Raw genomic sequence first — 24,852 nt, forward strand, 5'->3', positions numbered from 1 at the left:
TATTTTCATAAAAAATAAAAAAATCTAATCGAATCAAAATTATTAATATATATATATATTAAGAAAATCAAAGAAAATCGAACCAAATCATAAGATTTAGGTTTAATTAGTTTAAAATCGAACCGAACCCAGTTGAAAATCAAATGCTCAATTTTATAAATTTTGGTTTGATGGGTTTAAAATCGAACAGAATCGATATTTATCGGTTTGATTCGGTTCAATTTTCTCTTATTAATCGATTTGATTCGATTTTTAAAATTTTTAATTTTTGATTTTCGATTTTATAGGTTCAGTTCGATTCAGTTCGATTTTGTACCGAACCGACCGTTTGCACACCCCTAATAGCAGGTGCTTTCGTACATGAAATATCTTACTTTGTAAGGAGATTATTCTACTTTGATAAATTAATTCGTCGTTTATTCTATTGATTAAATACTCTTTTTTACTGATCGATCATTAGATCTTATCGAAAAATCACTTGAATATCACCAACACTAATTTTTTAAGGTCCTATTCGGATACAAACTAAATGGAAAATTAAAAAAATAAAAGCTAACACGAGTATTAATGAATTACACCCTAAATTATAAAAAAAAAAATGCAGCCAATATCATCATCACAAACAATATAAACACCACTTTAATGATAATAAGAAGCTAACACAACAGATAAACTTTGTATCATACGACTGTTAAAGTTGAATATTACTACCTAATCTACACCCTATAGTAACATTTGGAACCCATCATTGATCAAACCACCAATATATCAAGTTTTATGATTGTAAGGTAAAACATTCAAATACACACACTTAGCATATCATTCTCTCTACTATCTGCTGTCTTTCTTTGAACTCTTACTAAATTATCGGAACACCTTTGGGGAACAGCTTCCCTCTAGTCATTTAAACTCTTTACCTTCTTTATGGAGTAGATATCAATCTTTCCTCCGAGTTCAACACGATCGGAGTACAAGTCCCTATTATTCGGATAGCAAGTCTTAAACCAAAGTACTTACCCACATTTTATAACTACAAAACATACTTACCCTGACACCATCTATTTGTCACTTATCTACGATACCCATTACCAAAGAATATCAGTATGTAATTTCACTGTTTAAAAAGTCCTTTTTTTTTCTTTAATTTAAAGAGAAAATATTTAGAAAAAAATGTTTAATTTTTCATTCTTTTCTTATTTTTTTTCCCTCTCTCTTATTGAAACAAGAGGAAGTGGGTATTTTATATTATTTTTCTGTAATCTTTTTATTTATCCAAACAGGCTGTTGATAAAATATCAAAACTAACTTAAAATTATGTTTAATTTTGAAATATCAATAAAAATAATTTAATATTTTAAAGTTGTTATCACTTTGTTCTAAACACATTATGTTAATATAGAATAATTAATTTGAAAAACATTTTTTAAAAAAAATTGATTTTAATGTATTAAAGCTTATTCCATAATCATATACATGATCTCCATTTCGTGATAAACTAAACAAAGTTAATAAGATCATGGAAGCCATGAGATTCTATATTTATAATTTATCGAAAAGAACAAAAAAATAACGTACAAATGATCTTAGAATTAGGAATATGTCTAATTAGCAGGATAAACGTTAGAAGGAGGCGAAGGCTACAGAGACGGATTTTGTTTTATATTAAATTGTCTTCGATTACTATTTGAATTCGAAATTTTATTTATTTTTTAATTATTATATGAAAATTCTAAATGAATAAAAATAATGTACATAGTAATTAATATTAAATATTAATATTTAAATAATTTATTTGGGGAAAAAAGCGATAGTAAAAAGGTGTGAAAATTGAAAAAGCAAATAGCACGGCTGAGAAATCATAAATGAAAAATTGATCAAGACAGAAAAAACAAAACATAATCAATTTGAAGAAAAAAGAAAAGGCAAAACGGTTGGAGCCTGGGGGAAGAGGAGGGAGAGGCATATAAAGAGGACGAAAGGGCAGACAGGAAATAGAGAGGGTATTAAATGAAAATCGGAAAAATCCTGTTTGGCAATAATGATGATGATGGGAAATGGCAGAGAAAGGAATGATGGAAATTCCTGCACAAATCGAATGATTCAATAGATAGCGCATAGGCAGGAAAAAGAGTAAAATTCCAAAGTCCCTATTTATTATTTTCTGAAATCTCAAATTTTTGCAGCAGGAAAAATCCAAAATTTTTTCTTGATTTTCTTGAGGCTGGACTGGAAATTACTAAGCTATAGCTGGGATAAATTTTGGGCCGGCTTCGAGGACGCCGATCGGGTACCTTTTGGCGTGTGCACTGCTGCAGAGAAAATATCATAATAAAAAATAAAATTGGGGAGTTCTTCGACAATTGTGCAGGGAAAAATGTGGTAATGGGATTGCAAAATCTGCAACGGTGGCTGCTTCTTCTTTCTCTGTTTTTATCTTTTTGATTTGGATTTTCCACGGTTAATTTGCAGAATTTTGATTTTACTTACAGGGTGTAGCTGTCTTTTATGATGAGTCTCGTCAAATCGCCGAGCTAAGAAGAAAGAAAGAAAGAGAGAGAGAGAGAGAGAGAGCAAGCGACGTAGACTACGTGTGTATGCGTGTCATCTGATTGAGCTACGAGATCTAAAGTCATCATCGTGGCTGGTTGAGAAGATTGAATGCTGCAGATTCGGCTCTGCTCAGTTCAAGTGAAAGATCCCATCCCAATCCCATTTTATCCACAGCTCTCTTTTTTTTTTTTTATTGTTCGTTGTGTTTATATCAATGTTCTTCCATTCCTAACCATCTCTGTTGCCATTTAATTCATTCCGTTTTGTTAGTTCATCATATCTTAAATTTTATTGATCATCCAAGAAAATTATTTTTATTTTATTCAGACTATGCATTATCCTTATTATATGTGTATTTTTTATATAAAAAAAATTGGTATGATGTGGTGTGATGTTATATGCTATTTTTAAATGTAAGATTTGATCATTCAGATTATATATTAACTCTATTAGATAATATTAATTATTTTAATAACTACTAATTATTATTAGTGATTAATTATTTATATTTTGATATAAAAATAATTATTAAATTAATTCTTAAATATAAAAATAATTATATTATTTTATTAATATTGATGAAAATACTTTATCAGTTAATTTTTTATGAATTACTAATTTAACTTTTAAATATTATTATAAATATTATATTATCGAATAATACAAATAAAAGAGATATTTATGATTAAAATACTAAATTTTACCTTAAAATTAGTTATTGAATAGAACCATTAATTATAAAAGAATGTGTAAATAAAATATATAACTTAATATATTATGATAAAATTTTCACAACTTTATTAAAAAGTATGTATTATTTTATATTATGTGTTTTTTTTTTTATAGGAAAAGGTAAAAATTTACTATTTTTTTTTTCCCAAATTTATAAATTGTGGATGGACAATCATCTCCAGCTTTCAGGCCATGTGACCTGTTTTGCAAAAACATGACCTGCTACAACTAATGAGAGTTTGATATTCACTAGCAAACCCATATGTTAACTTTTTCGTCAAAAAGAAGTCATATAAAAGAAGCAGAGCTCCACAATTTCCACAACTTTGCCTGGAGTCAAGGGTCATCCACGTCCCCATGATAAATCCAATAATGAGAACCCTGAAAGGGACATTACAATTGAGAGTCATAATGCAGGTTTTCTAACACTTTTTTAGACCCATGGGCATGGGCATTATGCATATTTATTTTGTCTTCTACCTTTTAACCCTTTCTAATACTTCTCAAGGTTCAGTTTATGCACTTAATTAATTATGGACATTTTTTCACCTAGTTTGCCCTATTAGGAACCACAGCAAACATTTTGATATCCTTTTTATTTTGACCAAATTGCAAATCCTTTTAAATTTATCCAACCTTTTCTTTCTATTCCTTTCTCATGCGCATAATAACACAAAAGGACTGAACAGTTTTGAAATATGATACAGGCCAATTTTGGGTAGTTGAGAAGAGCTGAATCCTAATCTCTCTCTTTCTTGTTTTGAGGTCAAATGAAAAAGTAATACAATGTGGGCTATATACAGAGAGGCAATCTTAAATCAAGCATTCATGAAAGCTACAGGGAATAATATTGGAATGAAGAATGAGAAAAATATTATCTATCTATATATATATATATATATATAGGGGTATGATTTGATGGGAAAAAGCTAAAATATAATTGAAAATATTTCATTCTAATGATGTTTGGCTAGGGAATGAACAATGATTGAAGAGAAGTTCCCACCATGTTGACATTTTCAACCTCAAGGTATGGAATTAGGTAGAAAGTTTGAATTATTGTGTTTGCTTTTATTGATTGAGGAAATTTCTAGCCCATCATTCAAATTATGCACTGGATACATGTTTTGCTTTCCACCCACCTCCAAATTAAACACACATTGGAAATTTAAAAAAGTTTTCTTTCTATTTCTCCCCTTTTCTCATCCTTAATATCATTATTAATTTTTTTTATTTAATCAAAAAATTCTTTTCTAATTAAAAATTCACTTATTTTGTAGAAAATAATTTCTATAATTTTCATAAAAATTATTTTCTACAAAAACGTTTTTCGTAAAAAAATTTTTCATTATTTGATTATAATATTATATTATGAATGTATAGATATTTTCAGTTTTTTTTTATATGAGGAAGTCATATTCCTGACTTAATTTTCATTTTAAATTTTATAGAAGGGAATTAAATGTGCATATTAATTTAAAAATTCGAAAATGTAAATAATAAGAAGAGTAGAAGTTTGGGTTTAGTATGATATACATTGAATCGAGGAAGAATTTCTTATAACTGGAACACTGCATTAATTTTCAAAGACTTAACAAACAACAAGGTCGTAGGACCATTAATTCATTATCAATTGTGTCCACATCCTACACATGCAATGACAGATTCTGCTTTAGAAAATTGGGCAAGTTTTTGAGTTTGATATTGACATGTTCTACTCTTCAACTTGAGCATTTTTATGCCCAAGTCTTCTCTAAGATGGCCAAACAATATTCACAATTATACATACATGAAAAAGAGAATTTTAATTCAATTAAAAGATAACTCCAAACTGAAGGATTATGGTAATTTCAGCCTAATTTATCGACAGTTCTGATCAAACATAAATTTGAACAATTCCAATTTAGTTCATGTCCAACTTAATAGTTTAGGATCAAAATGCCTATTTAGAAGAAAAAATTGTGGGGGTGATTGAGAAAAAAATAATAAAAATATATTTGATTATTGAAGAATTGGGACCCATGTTTTCTTGACTTTTGATCCTCGAAGATTGGAATTACTTGGGGTTGAACTTCAATGTTATTACCTCTTTTGGTTTTCTTTCTTTCCGATGTATGATTGCTGCGTTGGTCATGCACGTAGAAGCCTTCCCATCCGCATATCAACAATACTGCAACATTCCCATGCTAATCCTTTCTTTTATTTATTTATTTTTTACTATACATATATTCCATTCATTTTTATTCTTTTCATTATCACCATAATTATTTTGGGAAGATTTTAATTTCCTGTAAATTCTTTAAAAAAAAAAATAAAAGGAATTAACCATGTATGTGACTATATGATTGGTGTTGCGAGTGTCGCGCGTCGAGACGGAATGATGAAGGGGAATATGTGTAGTATAGTATATCAAAGTTAAAGCTGTGTGTTTTGTTTTTTTTAAAAAACCAATGGGAGAATAGTGAGGGCCCCGAGAGCAGCCCAAGCCGAAAGGTACACCAGGGGTGTTACAATTGAGTATCGGTCGAGGACTCTCACTCTCGGTGGTGGAGTGGAGGGCGAGGGCGCGTGTGGTTGGTTTGGTGGGGTGGTGTGTGTGGGGGCGCGTCATGCGCTGCAGTGTGCGCGTCCCACATCGGAAATGGGAGAAGGGAATCGGGCCATATATGGTTCGCTAAAGCCCAAACTTTTTGGTTTTGGGGAGAAAAACCTCACACACCACATCAAGGGCCGGCCAGCCAAAGCATCAATACTTGAGAATTTGGTTTGAGTCGTTACAATGATACTGTCATACTATTATGTTTTATTGTAATTAATTAATTGATTAATTATGACTAAGTTGCTCATAATCATTTTTAGGCATTGAGTTGTTCTAGAAAATTACACAAAATTTTAATTTAATTTTATTTAAGGGATCGATTATTATATCTTTTTAATAAATTAATAAATTAGTAGAATGAAAATTTAAATATAATTTTGTTAGATGAATGATGTCTTTAACTACTGAATCGATTTAGACTAAGCAACATGGATTACTACATTAAAATTCCACAAACACATGCTTCATCTATTGGACTAATAATTTTGGATAAGTTCTTAATTTTAATTTTTATGAGAAAAAAAATAAAAAGAGTGAAAAGGAAAAATTACTTTTTTTTTTCTAATGAACTAATTTCAAAATAAAAAGTTTCAGTCAACAATGTAGAGAGAATGACATTGGCCACCTCTTTCATGCTTAATTCCGCATTTCTTATTTAATGCTTTGCCGTGTGCCTTACTCATATTCAATATTCCAAGTGGTTTGGTACTAATTTTCTTCTATCATCTTTTCTTCTTTTCCCATGTTATTCCCCAACTGCTAAGATCACATATATATATATATATATATAGAACATAAATTGATATTAGTACTATATAATAATTATAATAATATTTTTGTTATGACTTCTATATATGAAGGGTGTTAATTATCTCATTAAAACAATGGGGGTAAGCCTTATTATATATACAATTTTGGTTTAGGTCTAATTAATTATGTCATAATCATGTTTTATTCCCTAGCCATCACGTGTATTTATTATAATATTATTTGTTATAATACAATTATCGTGTGTAAAAATTTGAATTATTCCCTCTAGTCAAAATTAATATTGAAATCAAATTTGTTGTTTAGCTAGAAGTGTATTTAGACCATTTTTTTTTAATATATAAAACACACATATACATAGATTGGTAATAGAAAATAGAAATAGATTTCACAGAATTTTTATTTTTATATAACTCATATGCACACATTCCTTATTCGATATGAAATTCCAAAGCATCAGCTGGTGGGCACTCATTGGTGCAGGAAGCTAAGCTTTTGAAAAAGTGTAGTGTAGGAATAGAAAAAGAAGGTGAGTAAAGGCAACAACTCATGAGGACTGTAAGCAAAAGCTAAGCACTAGTTGATATGTGAAATGCCCGCTCGAAATTGTTGCTATATGAATTGGGCGTGAAAAGTTTGAAATGATTAGATTTAATCAACCTTTTTTAGTCAATATTTAGAAATGATATCAATTCATTTCACACTTTTATCTTTTAGGTGGACTCTGTTGGCATCTCAAAAACCAGCAGTTATCTACGAACTAATAAATATTACTTAACAAGTTTTAATAAATTATTAATTTATTAATCGAGGAGGAAGGTTAAATACTCTAATGGGTTCAGAATCATTCCCAAAAAAAAAAAAAAGGCTTTAATGGGCTTCCATCAACAGCCAAACCATATGGGTCTACACTCTCTTGCTGGTTGTTAAAGGCATGCTAATCTTGGTGCAGAATGGACGAAGAAAAGACATCATATTCCCCAACCACAGTTAGCTACTCTACTCATCTACGTTCCCTTGGCTGCAAATAAGGAAGAGCCTACTGCACATCTAGTGAAATATCCATGATTATGATATATTATTCATGGGCAAATTTATATCTAACAAAGGATGCTAAAACAAAAAATATCAGTCCCAGTAAGGTATTTATTCCATAAGCTTGAACAAGGTTGCATAACTGAGGAAACACCAGGAAAATACAAGGAGTCTGTTACATGTCTCCTGATAAACGCTACCAAATAACTTCCCACCAAAAGTATTCAGAGACCCTGGAAGATCCATCTCTAAGTAGATTTTGAAAGCTGCATGTAAGAAACTTGAATCAATGCCATGGCCAGAACAAACGGGTAAGTAAAAGCTCCAAACCATAACAGAACCATAGCTACCAAATTTCTCATCAAATATCAATAGCTAAGCCTCCAGGAAAAAGCCGAGAAAAAGGTTGTTGTTATGTTCCAGAAAACACATGAATTGTGACGAGCATCAAATATCATCATCTTACCCATTACCCAATCTCATTGAGGTACAAGTGCATGTCTTTCAGCCGCTCATGTTGTAGTAAGTATAAAAATAATTTCCTTTATTTATATATATATATATATATATATATATATATATATATATATATATATGATTATGGCTTCACCTGTGATGTTCCCTAATTTGAAGAACTTCATTAAGAATCGTGTGATTCTATTTAAACTTTAGGAACTGAAGCAATTTTCACATGAAAGGAAATAAACCAGTTAGATGGATAAGCTCCGTACTAGCAAAAATCTAGGTGGTTTATTGAGGTAATAGAAATCACAAAGATAATTTGTATTACCAAGAAAGGCACCTGTTTCAAGTAACCTAATAGGGGAGTTCGACGGTACTAAATTGCTAGTTATAATGTTCTTGTACTAAAACAATACATATAAGACTACAATCCAAAATACAAATTGATAGGTACAACTATTTCATATTAATGTTGGTTGAAACTTGATTTGCATCTCCTTCATCAAAATGAATAAGGGGAGACAATTCTCTCACAACCTAAACTTAGCCTAACCAAAAAAATTATTGTACTTATGCATTTTTTTACCTCTGAAAAATCAAGCCTGAATTTGCTAATGTGGAAGGCATGAGAACAAATAAACACCACGTGGAAAATTTAAAAGAATAAAATAATACAGGTCAGAAAAATACACATTTTAGGTTTGGGAAAATAATCCACAATATCCAAACAATTGCAAAAACAAAGATAGCAATAGTGAGCCCTAAGGAAAGCATAAAAGGCATTGACTCAATTTTCTACTAGTTCCCAATTGCAAACAAGACGAGGCTCAGTATGCTTAAAACTTCCTTTTCTTCTTCCATATATAGTTGGGGGCTCCAGGACATATATTAGCCTAGTCCTACCATAAAACATAGCAGCCCAGTGATTTAAGTCCAGGAACTGTGGTCTGAAGTGCAATACAGTTCTCATGCCAGAATTTATTCATAGCAACTGCAATGTTTTTGTTGTTACCTCTTCCCTTAGAATTGACTGCAGTGTTTTACAAGAAAAAGGCATTCATTTACAATATTTACATCAATCACCTGGGTTTTAATAATGATTTCACAAATCACTAAGCATTTATTAATGAGAAAGACAATGTAATTCCTTAGCTAAATAAGAAAGAAGATAGCTTCTGACAGAATATAGATTTTATGTTTCCAGAATTTCAGCAATTGAATGAATAATCAAGACCATTGGTAAATACTGCTATCACTTTGAAGTAGCTGATCTATATCAGCAATCCCAACCTAATGATAGCTGATCTATATCAGCAATCCCAACCTAATGACCTACTATATTACAAACTGTCCATCCTTCAATATTCCTATATATTAACAGCAAGTGATAATGTAACCATTTTGAACCGTCACATTGTAGAAACTACTTCACAAATCACAAATGACCCAGAAAAAAGAACACCAATAAAAGTTGCTTCCAAATTATTTTGGATCAAAAGATTCCAAATTATTATATAATATGTACCCACAGGAGCCAGTATCAACATAAGTTTAGAACGAATTCCCAAAAAAAGTTCATAAATTTATGTAAAATAGTTTTCGGTTCAATTCAAAGTTCAACTATAAATTTATAATTCATTTGAAATGAATTCTAATGCTTGGTATGACATAACTTAAAATAAAGAATTCAATTGAATTCCACATAATTAATGTTTGGTATAATTTCATAATTAAAATTCATTGGTTCTCGTTTCCTAAAATACTCTCAATAGTAAAATTAAAAAATTATAATTTATTCTTCTATCAAAAAAAAAACTTATATCTAATAAATATATAACAATTAATAATAAATACATAAATCAATTAATAATATATATAGGAGGTCTATTTAGCAACATAAACAGTGTCATCATCTAAGTAAATAATGATAGAGAAAGGGAGGGGAGAAAGAGGGGGAGAGAAAGGCAAGAGAAAGCGAATATATGTTTGCGAGAAATACATGGGCATTTTAGTCCAAAAAATTTTATTGTTCTAAATTTGTGGAATTCATTTTAAATTTTGTCAAATTTGATGGGAATTGGTTTTAGTTATAACCAGTTCCATAGAATTCACTTCCTGGAATTCAATTCTAAAATTTTTAATTGTGCAATTCATTTAAACCAGAAGGAACCATCATGATCATATACCAAGAAATAAATAAATATATTATGCAAAGCTGAAAACAAAACAAAATTTAAGAGTTAGAAGTGTAGTCAGAATTCAAAAGCTGCAATACAATATGGTGCTGTTTGGTTAAGGTAAGTTCGATCAGGAACTTAAGTTCATGACAAGTTAACAAATTCAGCTTGTTCGGTTGTCATTTTTCTCAACTATTGGGAAGTAACTTAATTATCCCATGGGGCTAAGGGAGCCTGAACCGAAAGAGAACTAAACCTGTAAACAATTACTTACCAAAAAGAAGCAATCCTTAGAATTGAAATCAAAATTTTCAGTAAAGCAGAGCCCTTTATACCAAAAGACAAGAAATTCATAAGTGCAACATCTAAAATTCCAAAAACAATTAGTAAATGAGAAAAGTGCAAAATGAAACTCCCACAAAATAACCTCATAAATTCATACAAAAATACCATAATCAAACATTATATGAAGTCAATTAATAAACCGAGAACGATAACCCAGCAGCAGAATGCCAAAACAACTTCAAATGAATTGTTGGTTATCAAACACACTCTACAATTAGTCATATCCAAATCCAATAACCCACGAACAGAATCACAATTGAATAGAATGGTAATCTCGTTAAGCGATTCATAAGAAATCTCGTTGATTGAAAAAATTTATATAAAGAAAGCCTAAACATTAGGCTCTCAATCAAACCCTAGACCGAGCAAGACCTGAAATTCTGAAAATTATAGCTAAGATAAAAAAACCTAGATTAATCAAGACCCAATAATCTAATAACTTCAAAGCCTAACTTACCAACAAAAACTCCAAATATTCAATACCCTATCAATGATCACATATAACCACATTAACCCAATAAACCCATCAACCAAAAGCCAGGAGAAATCACCTACCAAGAAATAAAAAGAAGAAAAGCACTTGATGTCTCGCAGCTAGGCATTGGCAGTTTTGGGGATGAGAGGTATGGGGCTTCCGTGCTTCTGGGCTTGTTTGAGTTTCGCCTCCTCTTCACGGATCTTCTGCATCTTGAGCATTCTCTCCATGACAAGCTCGTACTCGCACTTCTCGTAAACGTGGCGCTCATTCTCGCACTTCCATGGAAGATAGAACTCGGCCTGGCGGCACTTGTTGAGCGGTATCAGCAGATGAGCGCACTGGTCTCTGTAGGAGATGGGCACCCTGGCCTCCACCATCTCAGCCTGCGTTGCTATCATTGTCTTCGATGATCCCTCGACTTCCATGATTGGCTTGCAAAATCGTTGCTGCTCTTTTCTCGCGTTCCAAAGGCAGAATTTCAGCTTAACTCTTCACTCTCTATAGGCTAATCTAATCGTTTGCGTTATTTGGCTCGTTGTGGGGCGTACGTAGGCCTCTGTCGAAGTTGGGCTTATTTTCTCAGTTTTTCAGAATAGCGTCGTCGTTTTGAGCTTCACGTCTGCCGTTTCCACAATTTATACTCTTTATATTTCACCGTAAGGGTTAGATTTTATTCATCTAATAGTAATTATTGACAAAGTAATTAAGATTTACTCGGTAAAAAATAAAGTTACCATAGAAACTCACTAATTAAAAAAAAAACAAAACACATGTTATTAAAATTAGTAAAAGATTTTCATCAAAATTTCCATCATTCTGTACTAACTATCAAACCTTAATAAAAATGTGGAATTATCAATTTTAATTATGAAATATAATCAAAAGAAAAAGTAGAGAACAATAATTGAAAATGAATGAGAAAGAAAGGGATAGAAAACTCACTTGAATTTATCAAAGTTGAGCAATATAGGAAATCACTGCAAAAAATCTTCTTAATTCTACATTATTTATGACTTGAGTCATGAGATCCTGAGCTTTTATGTTTTTAAGAGTGTATATATAAGCCATTATGATTGATTATTTTAATTGATTAAAATATTTATTTAATTATGAGTTTAAATTATGAAATGGAGTAAAATAAGATTATAAAGAAGAGGACAACATGAGTCCACAAAGCAGCAATTATAACAAGTAAAATGAACAACTCTAGCATCTCATTTGTTATATTGACCCCAAAATAATTAATTAACTTTAGTTTTTCATCCTACTTTTCTTTTTCTTCTCAAATAATTGATCAAGCACTAGGCAAATGTTGTTGAGAATTAGATCATACACAAGAAAAAACAAAATTATACACAATTATAGGTGAGCTAATAGGTTATATGGTTAGCAGGTTGTTGCCAGGAATGAAAAGAACATGTAGGCGTTAATTATAAGCCTCTCAAAAAGCAGCACTTAGATTCTTTCAAAGATTATCAAAACAAATCTTTAAAGTTTAAACATTTTTTCATCTTCATAGCATTTGAATTTCCATTATATATAATCACCATCCAGCTGCTAAGACATTATTCTACATTGCAATGGAGTCACATATTCATATGCATGATGATGTCCAGAGGTTATCTACAAACAGGTTAGTTCCTCTGAATTGATTATGTCTGATCTTGCGAACTTGTTTAGATATAAAGTTATATAATCTTTAATCAGTTGTAATGTTGCTAGGCTGAAGGGCAAAGTTGCTGTTATAACTGGTGGAGCAAGAGGGATTGGGGCAGCCACAGCAAAATTGTTTGCAGAAAATGGGGCCAACGTGGTCATTGCTGATATCCTCGAAGACTTGGGAAGCAGCCTAGCTGATTCAATAGGAGGCAGATATATTTACTGCGATGTTGCTAATGAAGCTGATGTAGAATCAGCTATCAATCTTGCACTAGCTTGGAAAGGCAAACTGGACATCATGTTCAATAATGCTGGTATTGCAGGTCATGATGGGAGCATCGCCAACCTTGACATGGAGAAAGCAAAGCAATTATTCTCAGTTAATGTGAATGGAAATTTACATGGGATCAAGCATGCGGCGAAGGCCATGATAGAAGGTCGAAATGGGGGTTGCATCATATGCACAGCAAGCTCTGCAGCTATAATGGGAGGCTTGGGATCACATACTTACACATTGTCAAAAGCGGCAATTGTTGGATTGATGAAGAGCACTGCATGTGAGTTAGGTGTGCATGGAATTCGGGTCAATTGCATTTCGCCTCATGGTGTCCCTTCGGAGATGCTTGTTAGTGCATACAGAAGGATCATGGGGAAAGTGGACGTGAAGCCTGAAGAAGTGGGCAAAATTGTTGGGGAAAGTGGAAGTCTTTTGCGTGGGAGATATGCAAGTGTTGAAGATGTGGCTCAGGCTGCATTGTTTCTTGCTAGTGAAGAATCTGCAGGGTTCATAACAGCCCACAATCTTGTCATTGATGGGGGCTATACCTCTGCAAATAGTAACATGGCTTTCATTTACCAATAATCTAAACGAATTATATATATAAGAACATGAAAATTAGCATATGATAGAATTAAAAAAAAAAAAGGTATCCAAGATTAATTAGTTCTGATCTCCATTATTAATACTACATATTTCTTTGAATGTTCATGATTGTATTTTTCTTTTCTCCTCTCTTTGTAAGTTGCCACTCTACCAAATAAAATGTTGGCAAAATCTTAACAATTTACGATAATTTAGATAAAAAAACCAGAAATTCATTTGTTTTTATCTAAATACTAACAAATTTTATGATTTCATTCAATTTACATTTGTTTATTGATATTATCACTTTTCTAAAAGAAAATTTTAGTTCTACTTCCTGCGAGTTATGTTCGTCTTCTTTATATATTATTTTTAATTAAATTTACTCTATTAGATAAAATTGTAATAAATTGATTCAATTTTATTTGGATAAATAAAACTAAAAATTATTGTATTAAATTATAATTTTATAAAGAAGCTTGAATTTTTTTATTGGGGCTTTAATTATCACCCTTATAAAATTTTTATATATTACAAATAATAGTAACATTAATTTATATAAATATATATAATATATAATATTTTAAAATAGATAAAACTTAAGTAATATAAACAGTAATATTATTTAAATATTAAAAATTATTGTTTTATTTTTTTTTTTTGGAAAAAAAACCTTGGCACAATTATTTTTAAATCAAAATTACAGATTAATTTAATTTAAATTTATTCCGAATATTTTACGAGCCCAAGCTTGCCAAAACTTGCTACAACATGGCTCAGTTTATTCCGAAACATCAGACAAGCTGATTTCAAGCATGAATATTAAAACGATTTTATATAATACCAACAGTTGTTAAAAAAAAAAAAAAAATCTAGACTGATTCTCATCCAAATCTTTATAAAGAGACCCCTATAAAATTTTATCTCTCACATATATTCCCCTTCAAGCTTTTCGATCTAAGAGAGATTGATATTCTTGGAATACATCTGTACTATCATTATATAAATGAAATTTCTTAATCTTCGAAAAAAAAAACCTACACTGACCAATGCTTGTCAAATATAATAGATAGATGATGCATTCAAAGAAACCAAAAGATATTCTCTGCCTCCAGCAAAAAATTGCAAGGCATGGAATTCTTACAACGGAACGAAAATGGTTTATCATTTGCATAAATAGTTGCATAAATAGAGTATTTTTTTACACTATGCTCCTCAGAAACAAACATCAAAATTCCTTTCCACCCTATCCGAAATTGACTTCTTTTCCAATACAAATAAATATATGCCAAATCTAAATCTTAATATTGAAGTAATCTGGATCAAAATGATGCAACCTCACGTACCCATCTTCACCTCCACTTGAGAAACTACAAAACCATAAGTGCAACATATAGGTAAGCGCTAAAACATTTAATGGTAACTCAAAGCTTCAACATCGTTTAGGCAAACATGCGATTCCAGATTAACATGCAGGAAAATGCTTGAATTTTTGTTAATATATGTTACAATTCAATGAAAGATATTCATACAACAGTAGCCAGCATATCCAAACAACGCAGCGAGACATGTTTCACATCAACCAATGTTCTTAAATGCACCAGAAAAGCTCCACATATAACGAATGAAATTCTGTCAGCAACTGAAATGTTGGGATTAAGAGACACCACAGGAACATGTCTCATATTTTAGACCATTGGTGGTCATACTGGAAGTACAACACTTCCATCAGTTGTTCATTCACACTTGCCTCAAATTAATAAGGTTGCAGTTCAACAGACTTATTGCGGTAATCGCACTAAGATATTTGTTGGTATATGTCTAATTGCCCATGTCACTTGGTGACCAAGTGATGAATACACAAGCCGCAGATCTCTATGGTAGTAAGCAAAAGGTGGTATCTTATTCTTAACATGTAGAATTGACCCACAAATGCAGACTCTCCCTCTTGCTCCCTTCCCCCTGGATTCTAATTGAAATTCACTATTACATAGTACAAATATGTTTTTGACCTTAACTACCCCAGTCACCACTATTTTTACCACTCACCCCTCACCCAAGTAAGCAATAAAACTCAGGTAAGAAAACAAATAGAAGAGATGAACCAAAAAGAAAACTATACCTTTTCCCATCAGGGTTGAAAGCCAAAGCATTTATAGGTCCAAAATGACCTTTGACGCCTCCAATTTCTTCTTGAAGAATCTAAACAAGGAAATTCAAATAGGATAGAATCAAAAAGTTGCCAAATCACATATCTTCATATAGAGAAACATCATCAGCATGAAAAGTTAACCTTGTCATAGAATTTGGCTTCAAACTTCCCAGCACGGTGATCAGTTGTGGTGACAGCTGAAGCATCCTGACCACCTCCAAGCACAACCTGCAAAGCAAAAAAGGGCAGATATTTACAAGCAAAATTATGTGAAGGAACTGAGAAAAGAAATGATACAAAAATACAAAATGATGCATAAGACCTTTAATCAGCAAATAATGTCATCTACATTAATTTGTCTTCAACCAATTTGATCATTAAACCACCCATTAACCAGTGAATCCTAGAAAAGAAAAAAATCCCCTACCCTTTACCTTTGCGAAAATTGGCTGTCCTTGGCCCTTGGGCCAAGAAACTCCAACCTATTGGCATCAGGTAAAGCCACTTACACCTACACTATATGATGGTCCTCATACCGTAAAATAGTCAATAATATTAATAAACTTACATGATCAAGAAGAGGAGACATTGTAACAGCATTGACTGGACGTTCTGTCACATAGGTCTTGATAAGAGTCAACGTTCTGATGTCCCATAGCTAAAAATTGGAGAAACACAATTAATATAAAAAGGGCCAGTTGAACTCCACATTGTAGAGAGAAAGATCAGAAAGGAAAGTAAGAAATAATAAATTAAAAAATATGCAGCTAGCTGGACACTATACCTTAGCAGACCTATCTAGAGAACCAGTAAGGAAGTGTGAACCATCAGAAGACTTTGTAAGAGATGTTATTGTCTTCTTATGCCCAATTTCCCGATCTGACTCTTTCAGAAGCTTTCCAGTCTACAAGTTTGACAGAAGAATGCAACTTTAAACTTAAACCTCAAACAAGCCCTTAATCTGCAAATTTAAACTAAAGGCTTTCCATTCTTGAGCCTCGTTGAATTAGCTTCAAGTCATTTTTTAAATTCATTTGGGATAGAAAGCAATTATATTATTTTCAATTTTCTTTAGTTTTACAAATCAAGGTTTGGTAGTCTCAACTTTATGGGCATGAGCTAATTATTATACACCCCAGTTCTACCAGCGCTTGTTTGTTACTGTAAAAAATTCAGTTTTACTTCCATCTCATGGAACCTCAGAAAACTTGCAATCTATCAAAAAATTGTATTTAAAGCACAAGAAAAACCACAACATATTGTTCATATAGCAGTTTTGTATTTACCAATTCTGAAAAAACTTATAAATCATTTGGCCTTTTCAAGAATGCACCAAACAATCAATTAAAAAAACATTTTTATGCATCCATCCTACATATTTTTGGGAGTTTATGTGTCCCACTCCCACCCATGTGACATTACTGCAAAAGTAATTATGCACATAAATTGCCAGTTACCTCAGAATCCCATATGCGAATTACAGCATCCTCTCCAGCACTTATGATAGTCTCGTTCAGGGGTCCCCAAACAGCTCTGTTAATTCTTCCCTGAGGGCCCTTGAGAATGAGCACAGATTCACCAGTCTCTAAAAATGAGACGCTGACAAATTTAGATGGGCACAACACTATGTATAGAAATATCCTAGTATAAACAACGACTACAAGACATGTAGAAATCCAATCATAAGTAAACAATTTTAGCATCTATATCATAATATAAAAACTCAGAATATTATTACATGTTTGGGTGAGTTCATGATGTCTAAGTCAGCCTGGATAAAAAAGAAGTTATGAAACACAAGGATGGCCTCTGTTGTGCAACTGAACCAGTTGCATCATGTATCTCATAATTTATGTTACACACAATAACTCCATCATTCCACTTCAAACCCTTGCTACCTCTTCAAACAAAATCAGAATCCCTCAATCACACACATAGAGTTGCTACTAAAATACTATTTAATTTCAATAAATCTACACAAAAACCTGCAATATAAAGTGCATTCTAACAAGTTAGCACAAGCAATGCAACTAATTAAACAATTGAACAAAATTGTCACAAAATTCAGTAGGAATGAATGAGAAAAAGCGGGGAAAGGACTTGGCATTATTCCACAGAAAAGCCAAAGTAGGATGACCAAATCCATACTTCAAATACCACAGTGCTATTATATGCTAAGAGGATAATCCGCTTTGCAATTCAAGTTTTTATAAGATTGGAAGAGCACAAAATTATCTCTTCATTGATATCATACAATTGATTCACCATCTCGAACAAGTGAAAACAGAACCGCATTTCACTCTCCATTTTTCTGCTTGAGTTATTCGAAGTGGTATACTATTAAGTTTCATCCGGGATGTAACCCCTATGCCAACAATTAGATGGAAAAAAGATGGGATGGGGAGTCCATTGAAGAGTTTACCGAATGAAAAAATGGATAGACTCCTAAGGTTCCAATTATAGGAAAACAAGGGAGCTATGAATGAATTAAACTTGTCAACGGAGATCTTGGACTCCCAAATTTTGAGTATCTTACTTTCACGCAATTCATAGGGTTAAAGTAATGACATAGACGGAATCGGAAAGAGGGAAAAGAACAATGCATAATCCATCATATCAACAAGGTATGCATCCATAAAACATGGTTAACAGGGTGGTATCCTACTAAATTTAAGTGAATATGAACAACATGAAAAACAAAAAAATGAAGCATATCACCATAACAGACAAATAATAGCATATAAAACTTACGGTCACTGGGATCTCTTGCAATGCGTTTTACATGAATGGCAGAAGGCGATTCCATAAAAGGATCAGTGGTGATAACAGCAAGTTTATCACCAACAGAGAAATCCACAGCCCTGGCAGGCGAATCAAAGTTAAAGGAGTACAACTGAGTTCCAGTTTGAACATCCCACAACTTTGCTGTCTGGTCTGCACTTCCAGTAATAAGGCGCATCGAATCTCCTTTTTTTTTTCAAAAAAAAAAAAAACAAATGTTTATTGGTATTTGGATAAGACAACAAGATACATAATTTTCCTAATACAACACCATGTTAGTAAAATAATTGCTATAGACTACGAGTAAAAATCAACAAACCAAAAAAAAAAAAAAAATAGGAAATCTTCATAGAGAGACAGAGAGAAGAAGACTTGCTTGAGACATCGCAGCACCAAACGGCGCCGTTGTGGCCGCGGTAAGTACCCAAACGTTCGCCGTTGTCGGCGAACCAGACGGTGGGATTGTGGTCTTTGGCGCAGGAGAACAAGAGATCGCCTTCTCTGTTATACTTCAAAAACGTTAAGGGCCTTTCATGCCCTTTCATCAAAATGGGTCTCATCTTTAGCTGATTCTGATCTGCTCCGATAAGCACTCCGAATCACAAATAGGAAATTCCTCGAGTTCTCTCCTTCACCAGCACACAAAGAGGTAGGGTTTAAAGAAGAGCGAAAGGGCAGCAATTGGCTATATGAGGTTTGTATATATAGTGAGAGTGGGTCGATGGGCCTTTGCAAACCCATTTAAAGGCTTCGGGCTACAAAATGTTTGTATGATTTCATTGTTATACAATTTTTGAAAAAATTAATTACTCAACTGGTTAATCCGGATCCGATTTTTATGGGTCATAAGTAACATAGGCGTAACTTATCCAATTATCTCATATTTTCAAACAGTAGGACTAATTTATGTTTTTTGTCAAACTATATGGATCATCTAGAAATTTATCTGAAGTAAAATAATAAATAATAACTTTCTTAGCACCTCATTTTCTTAGTGTAAATTATTATTTAATATCTGCATTTTAATGAAATTAACTATTTAATTTTTATATTTTATATTATTTATTTTTTATATTTTATTTTTATTAAACTATTTAATCTTTTTATTAAATTTTTTATTAATTAATACTAACTAAAATACTATTTAACATTTCTATTTTAGTAAAATTAATTAATTAATTCTTATTTTTAGAAAAACACATTAATCTCTGTGCTTTCTCCTTTATTTTTTTCTTATATTTTCCTATTTCTTTCTTTTAATACTTATTCTTCTTTACACCTATAACCTTATTCCTTATTTTCTCTTTGTTTTCATCCATTGATAAAAATGGTATAAACTATTTACAAAAAAAAAATCAATTTTCTTAAATTTATATGTAATAAAAAAAATTATTTCTTAATAAAAAAAATACAATAATAATGTCTAAAAAATTGAAAATTAAAAAAAAAAGTTCAAATAGCAAAATTTTTATTTGTATCCAATAATATATTTTTGAAATACAGTATTTTTTTAAAATACATATACCAATTAATTAATTTTATTAAAATAGAGAGACTAAGTAAAAGCATTTTTTAAAATACAGATATCAACTAATTAATTTTACTAAAATAGAGAGACTAAGTAGAAGCATTTTTTAAAATACAGAGATCAACTAATTAATTTTTTTATAATAAAAAAACTGAATAATAAATTAAATAACATGAATAACAAAAAATTTAACAGAATGACTAAATAATATATTTTTTAAAATAAAAGGACCAATTAATTAATTTTGTTATAATATATGAACTAAATAATAATTTTCGCATTTTCTTGCCAAGGGCCATTGCTTCCACTAAGAAGATTAATGAGGACAAACTAATACTAAACTTGCCTTCCGTGTTACCAAATCAAAAATTGGGTCAGGGGACTGCATTTTATCCATCAGTGACTCCATCTACTCTATCTTAACTTTGATGATTGCTTGAATAGCCTTGGTAATTACATCCCTCGTCCTGTCAAACATTCTGTTGATATTATCCTCTAGCAGCTAAACAAAACAACTCCAACTCCATCCAAAAGTAGCAATAAAATAGAAGTAAAATTTGATGTTCAATCAAATGCATCAGCATAAGCATTGTATATTGTAAGCAAATTAACGAATATGGTACATACTGAAGGAGATCATAAGATAATAGCTGTGGAACATGATTCTTTTATGTGCAAACCACTTGCAACCAAGACCCTTTTTGCATGTGTATATGAGATCACGCCCTTGTAAATTGTAAGTTGTAACAACCTAGGAGGCCTTCTTGTGTTTGTATCTCTTGGCACAGACAATGTAGATGAACATGTTAACTACGCTGAGTCCAGCTAAGAGCCAGAAGTAGTAATCAAGATGGCCCTTGTTCAAGTTGTCAGGAATCCATCCATGCTTCCCACCCACAGTAGTGAAGTATGTTACCACAGTTAGAATAAAAGAGCTCAGGTAATTGCCCAAAGATGTTGTCAGCAGCGACAATGCACTGCATAAACTCCTCATGGCATCTGGAGATTGTTCATAGAAAAATTCAAGCTGCCCAACGAATGTAAAGACCTCTGCAGCACCTACTAACATATATTGGGGGATTTGCCAAAAGATACTAAGAGGCATGGCAGCATCCTCATCGACCAACCCATGCTCTTTAGCGAGCTGCAGTCGCTTGATCTCTACCAAAGCAGCAGCACACATGGATAAAACTGAAATGAAAAGGCCAATGCCCATCCGTTGCAACTCAGAGAAGCCCCTCTCTTTGCCTGTGAACTTCCTTGCAATTGGAACAATGACTCTATCATAGATCGGCACCCAGAAAATAACACTGATAACATCAAATGTCGACAAGGAAGCAGGGGGAATGGTGAAAGAACCAATTGTTGTGTCCATCAGCATCCCTTGTTCCACAAACATTGTAGACATTTGGGCATAGACAGCAGAAAAGACAATTCCTGTGGCCCAGATTGGAAACATGCGGGCCAAAATCTTCAATTCCTCCACCTGTGTCACAGTGCAAAGCCTCCACGGATTGGAAAAGTCCTCACTTTTGGCCTCAGTATCTGAAATTACAGCAGCTTTATCAAGGCACCTACAAAGAACCAAGATTTGAAATTCAAACTTCTTTTGAATACTAATTAATGGCTGTAACCTAAATGAAACTTCCACACAAATAGAAAGAAGATAATGTCTGACAAATGATAATGATACAAATTAGGTATGAACAAATTCATAAATACAGGGTCAACCATTAAGGAGATGGATCAAATGATGCACTTTCCTATAACTGTTTCACAAATCAGGTTAACAAATCTATAAAAGCTGAGAATATTCCAGAAGCATTATATTTACTCAATGGAACATTGAGAAAAGACCTTCCAAAAACAAAGATCTAAAGGAAAAAAGAATAGATAAAATATATATCAATCAAGAGGCCGTGCAAACAACTATCCAAGCAGAACTTTGCATGATTCTGTGCTACTACAAAGAGAAAAACTATAAAGTATTCTGCAAGTAAAATGCATAAGTAAGTCCGCTTTTATAGTCATTTAGTCCTCACTTATTAAATGTATGTCAACAAAACATGGGTTAAAAGTGGAAGAATGAACAAAATTCAACAGGACACTCTGAAGAATAGGATACTTAATAAATAGAGCATTTAGACCTCAGAAAATATATAATTTCGATGCACTCTGCACAGAAATTCAAGAAAGCCCATCATCTCAAAGAGCTTAAATCAGTTAAGTATAATAACTAAGGAGAATGGTGAAGAAAATTACTTCAATTCATTGCTATGCTCCAGTTTTCTGCTCCCTTCAATTGCAGAGCTTCCTTCTTGTGTTTCATATAGAAGACTACTATCTTTAGGAACCTCGAGATTCCTCTTATGGAATGATGCAACCAAAACCTGGCACATCCTTGTAATAGGACTTCCCCCTGGTTTCTGAAATCTATAGAGGGCTGTGCCTGAAAAGAAGCTAGCAATAGCAATGCCCATAAATAATGCAGGAATTCCAAATCCCAGACCCCACCCAGCATTGTCTTGAATATACACCAGTAAACTACTCGATACAAGAGCACCAATATTGATAGAAAAATAAAACCAGTTGAAGAAAGATCCCTTCTTCACCCTTTCCTTAGGATCAGTGTCATCAAATTGGTCAGCCCCAAAGGACGAAACGCATGGCTTGATACCACCTGTCCCAAGTGCAATCAGATAGAGCCCAAAGAAGAATACAGCATACTGAGATGGACTTGCAGGAGGGCATAGAGAACCCACACATTCAGGTGGCTTTAATGCAGGAACTGATGCTGAGAGCGTCAAGGTACACATTCCCTATACGCCAATTGACAACTATTCAGTTATGCTACACTCTAAGATAGCACATAAAACACATTCACAAAATAGCAATCAATGCAGGAAAGGAGAAATGTAAACCTCATTGAACACAGTAAACGTGCGCTAAGTCTATAACAATTCAAAAGATATCATAACTTCATCCAACTAAGTCTATAACAATTCAAAAGATATCATAACTTCATCCAAACTTTCATCGGTTGAGGCAACTAATTGAAATGGAAATAACAAACACCAGGTTTAGCTCCATCAGCTAGAGCAATGTGAGGATCAGTGAGAGGTGAGTGGCCAAGCAATTGAAAAAAACTGTACAGTAGCTAAAAATAAAAATAGAGAGTTCAGTTAATAATTTACAATTAAATAGATTGTGGAGAAAGTAGCTATTGTCCAATATCTTCCCCAATAAGCATCTGCTAGCACAGCTCCAATAAGGGGTGTAATGTAGCAAGTGCCTGCCCAGGTGGTAACATTTCTAGCAGCAGACACATTTCCTTCGTGCAACTTATTGGTAAGATAAGTAACCAGATTAGTGGAGATCCCATAATAGGCCAAGCGTTCACAACATTCAGTACCTACATTTTATGTGACAAACATCAGAAAGAAATAATAATAATCAAGTGCCTGCCCAGGTGGTAACATTTCTAGCAGCAGACACATTTCCTTCGTGCAACTTATTGGTAAGATAAGTAACCAGATTAGTGGAGATCCCATAATAGGCCAAGCGTTCACAACATTCAGTACCTACATTTTATGTGACAAACATCAGAAAGAAATAATAATAATAATGGGATAGCGATACTAAATACAAGAGAGCAGTGTGAAGATAATACAGTACCCAAAATGAAAGGACATGCTTTCCAATTTCCTGTCTTCTCCTTAAGTACAGGATTGCCACGAAGGTCAACTGAGCCATCACCAGTATAGAGCCCATTGCTTTTGTTCTGAAGATATATGAAACATCATGCATAAGTGGCATGGTGCAAGATTTTTTTTTTGGCAGTCAAAAGCAAAAAATAAATATAGAAACAAGAGAACAAAAGCATGTTTCAATTTGTACATAATTATAAGATGACGATGGATCATTAAATGAAGTAATCATACTCATATTTATTAAAAATTATGCAAATTCTTTTGACTTCCTCCGAAAGGAAGTGAAATTAAACATGAAAAAAATGGAGAAAGAAACTACCTAAAGTGGAAGTGGTTGCACCAAACAATTTTAACAACAAAACGATCTAAAAGAACCAAAATCTATCCGCAAAAGTAGAAAGAGAACTTGCAATTCACAATCCATAAAAAAACCCAGAAAGAAATTTCATAACTTGAGGTATTACTTTGTACCGCATGATTGTTCAGCTTATTCAAATATATTGAACCATAATCAATACACAAATTTGGCAAAACAGAACCAGCTATAAGAAAAAGAGAGAATGGAGACCTGTTCCAGGAGCCCGTCCTCCAGAAGCGAAGTCTGTTCCTCCACCGTACCCATGCTCCGATTCGTCACTTCCTTTCTCCGTGGGTATTTCAAAGATTCTACGATTGAACAACAAAATAATCTGGGCGGAAGGATCAGAGAAAATATACTGACAAAGCGTGGGCCAAGGATGATTATATGACTTTTTTTTTTTTTTGTAAATTATTGACAGATCCCTACAACTTATCATACTTAACTAATGGGTCCATTTTTTTTAAAACATAATTATAAAATTTTGTATTTTATAAAATTAAATTCTTTAATTATTTTATTAAATCTTTAAAAAAAATTAATGAACTTATTTTAATTTTTATAAAAGTTAAATAATTGAATTAATTAAAATTATATAAAATAAATAGTATAAATATTTAAGAGTGTAACAAATTGATTAATGTATTATTTGAAAT

General features: G+C 32.3%; 4 protein-coding genes across 4 annotated transcripts; 1 reads left to right on the forward strand and 3 right to left on the reverse strand.

The window, feature by feature from the left end:
• Positions 1–7,700: 7,700 nt before the first annotated feature.
• LOC110645997 (NADH dehydrogenase [ubiquinone] 1 beta subcomplex subunit 7) lies at positions 7,701–11,699 on the reverse strand. Its single transcript, XM_021799282.2, has 2 exons — positions 11,224–11,699; positions 7,701–7,950 (listed from the first exon to the last, which is right to left on the reverse strand). The coding sequence occupies exon 1, from the start codon at positions 11,569–11,571 to the stop codon at positions 11,263–11,265; it is 309 nt and encodes a 102-aa protein (XP_021654974.1). The 5' UTR covers positions 11,572–11,699; the 3' UTR covers positions 7,701–7,950; positions 11,224–11,262.
• Positions 11,700–12,607: 908 nt separating this feature from the next.
• Positions 12,608–13,787, forward strand: LOC110646000 (short-chain dehydrogenase reductase ATA1). The gene is made up of 2 exons (XM_021799284.2): positions 12,608–12,779; positions 12,869–13,787. Exons 1-2 carry the CDS (start codon positions 12,727–12,729, stop codon positions 13,665–13,667), a joined length of 852 nt encoding a protein of 283 aa, XP_021654976.2. The 5' UTR covers positions 12,608–12,726; the 3' UTR covers positions 13,668–13,787.
• A 930-nt stretch (positions 13,788–14,717) lies between these two features.
• Positions 14,718–19,291, reverse strand: LOC110645995 (eukaryotic translation initiation factor 3 subunit I). Its single transcript, XM_021799280.2, has 8 exons — positions 18,977–19,291; positions 18,571–18,786; positions 17,277–17,404; positions 16,604–16,723; positions 16,388–16,477; positions 15,961–16,047; positions 15,790–15,869; positions 14,718–15,037 (listed from the first exon to the last, which is right to left on the reverse strand). Exons 1-8 carry the CDS (start codon positions 19,158–19,160, stop codon positions 14,962–14,964), a joined length of 981 nt encoding a protein of 326 aa, XP_021654972.2. The 5' UTR covers positions 19,161–19,291; the 3' UTR covers positions 14,718–14,961.
• A 1,359-nt stretch (positions 19,292–20,650) lies between these two features.
• On the reverse strand, positions 20,651–24,563 carry LOC110645996 (protein NRT1/ PTR FAMILY 8.3). The gene is made up of 5 exons (XM_021799281.2): positions 24,407–24,563; positions 23,804–23,909; positions 23,323–23,540; positions 22,391–22,947; positions 20,651–21,702 (listed from the first exon to the last, which is right to left on the reverse strand). The coding sequence occupies exons 1-5, from the start codon at positions 24,458–24,460 to the stop codon at positions 20,880–20,882; spliced, it is 1,758 nt and encodes a 585-aa protein (XP_021654973.2). The 5' UTR covers positions 24,461–24,563; the 3' UTR covers positions 20,651–20,879.
• Between the last annotated feature and the right edge of the window lie 289 nt (positions 24,564–24,852).

This window comes from Hevea brasiliensis, chromosome 18, assembly GCF_030052815.1.
Source record: "Hevea brasiliensis isolate MT/VB/25A 57/8 chromosome 18, ASM3005281v1, whole genome shotgun sequence".
NCBI lineage: Eukaryota > Viridiplantae > Streptophyta > Magnoliopsida > Malpighiales > Euphorbiaceae > Hevea > Hevea brasiliensis.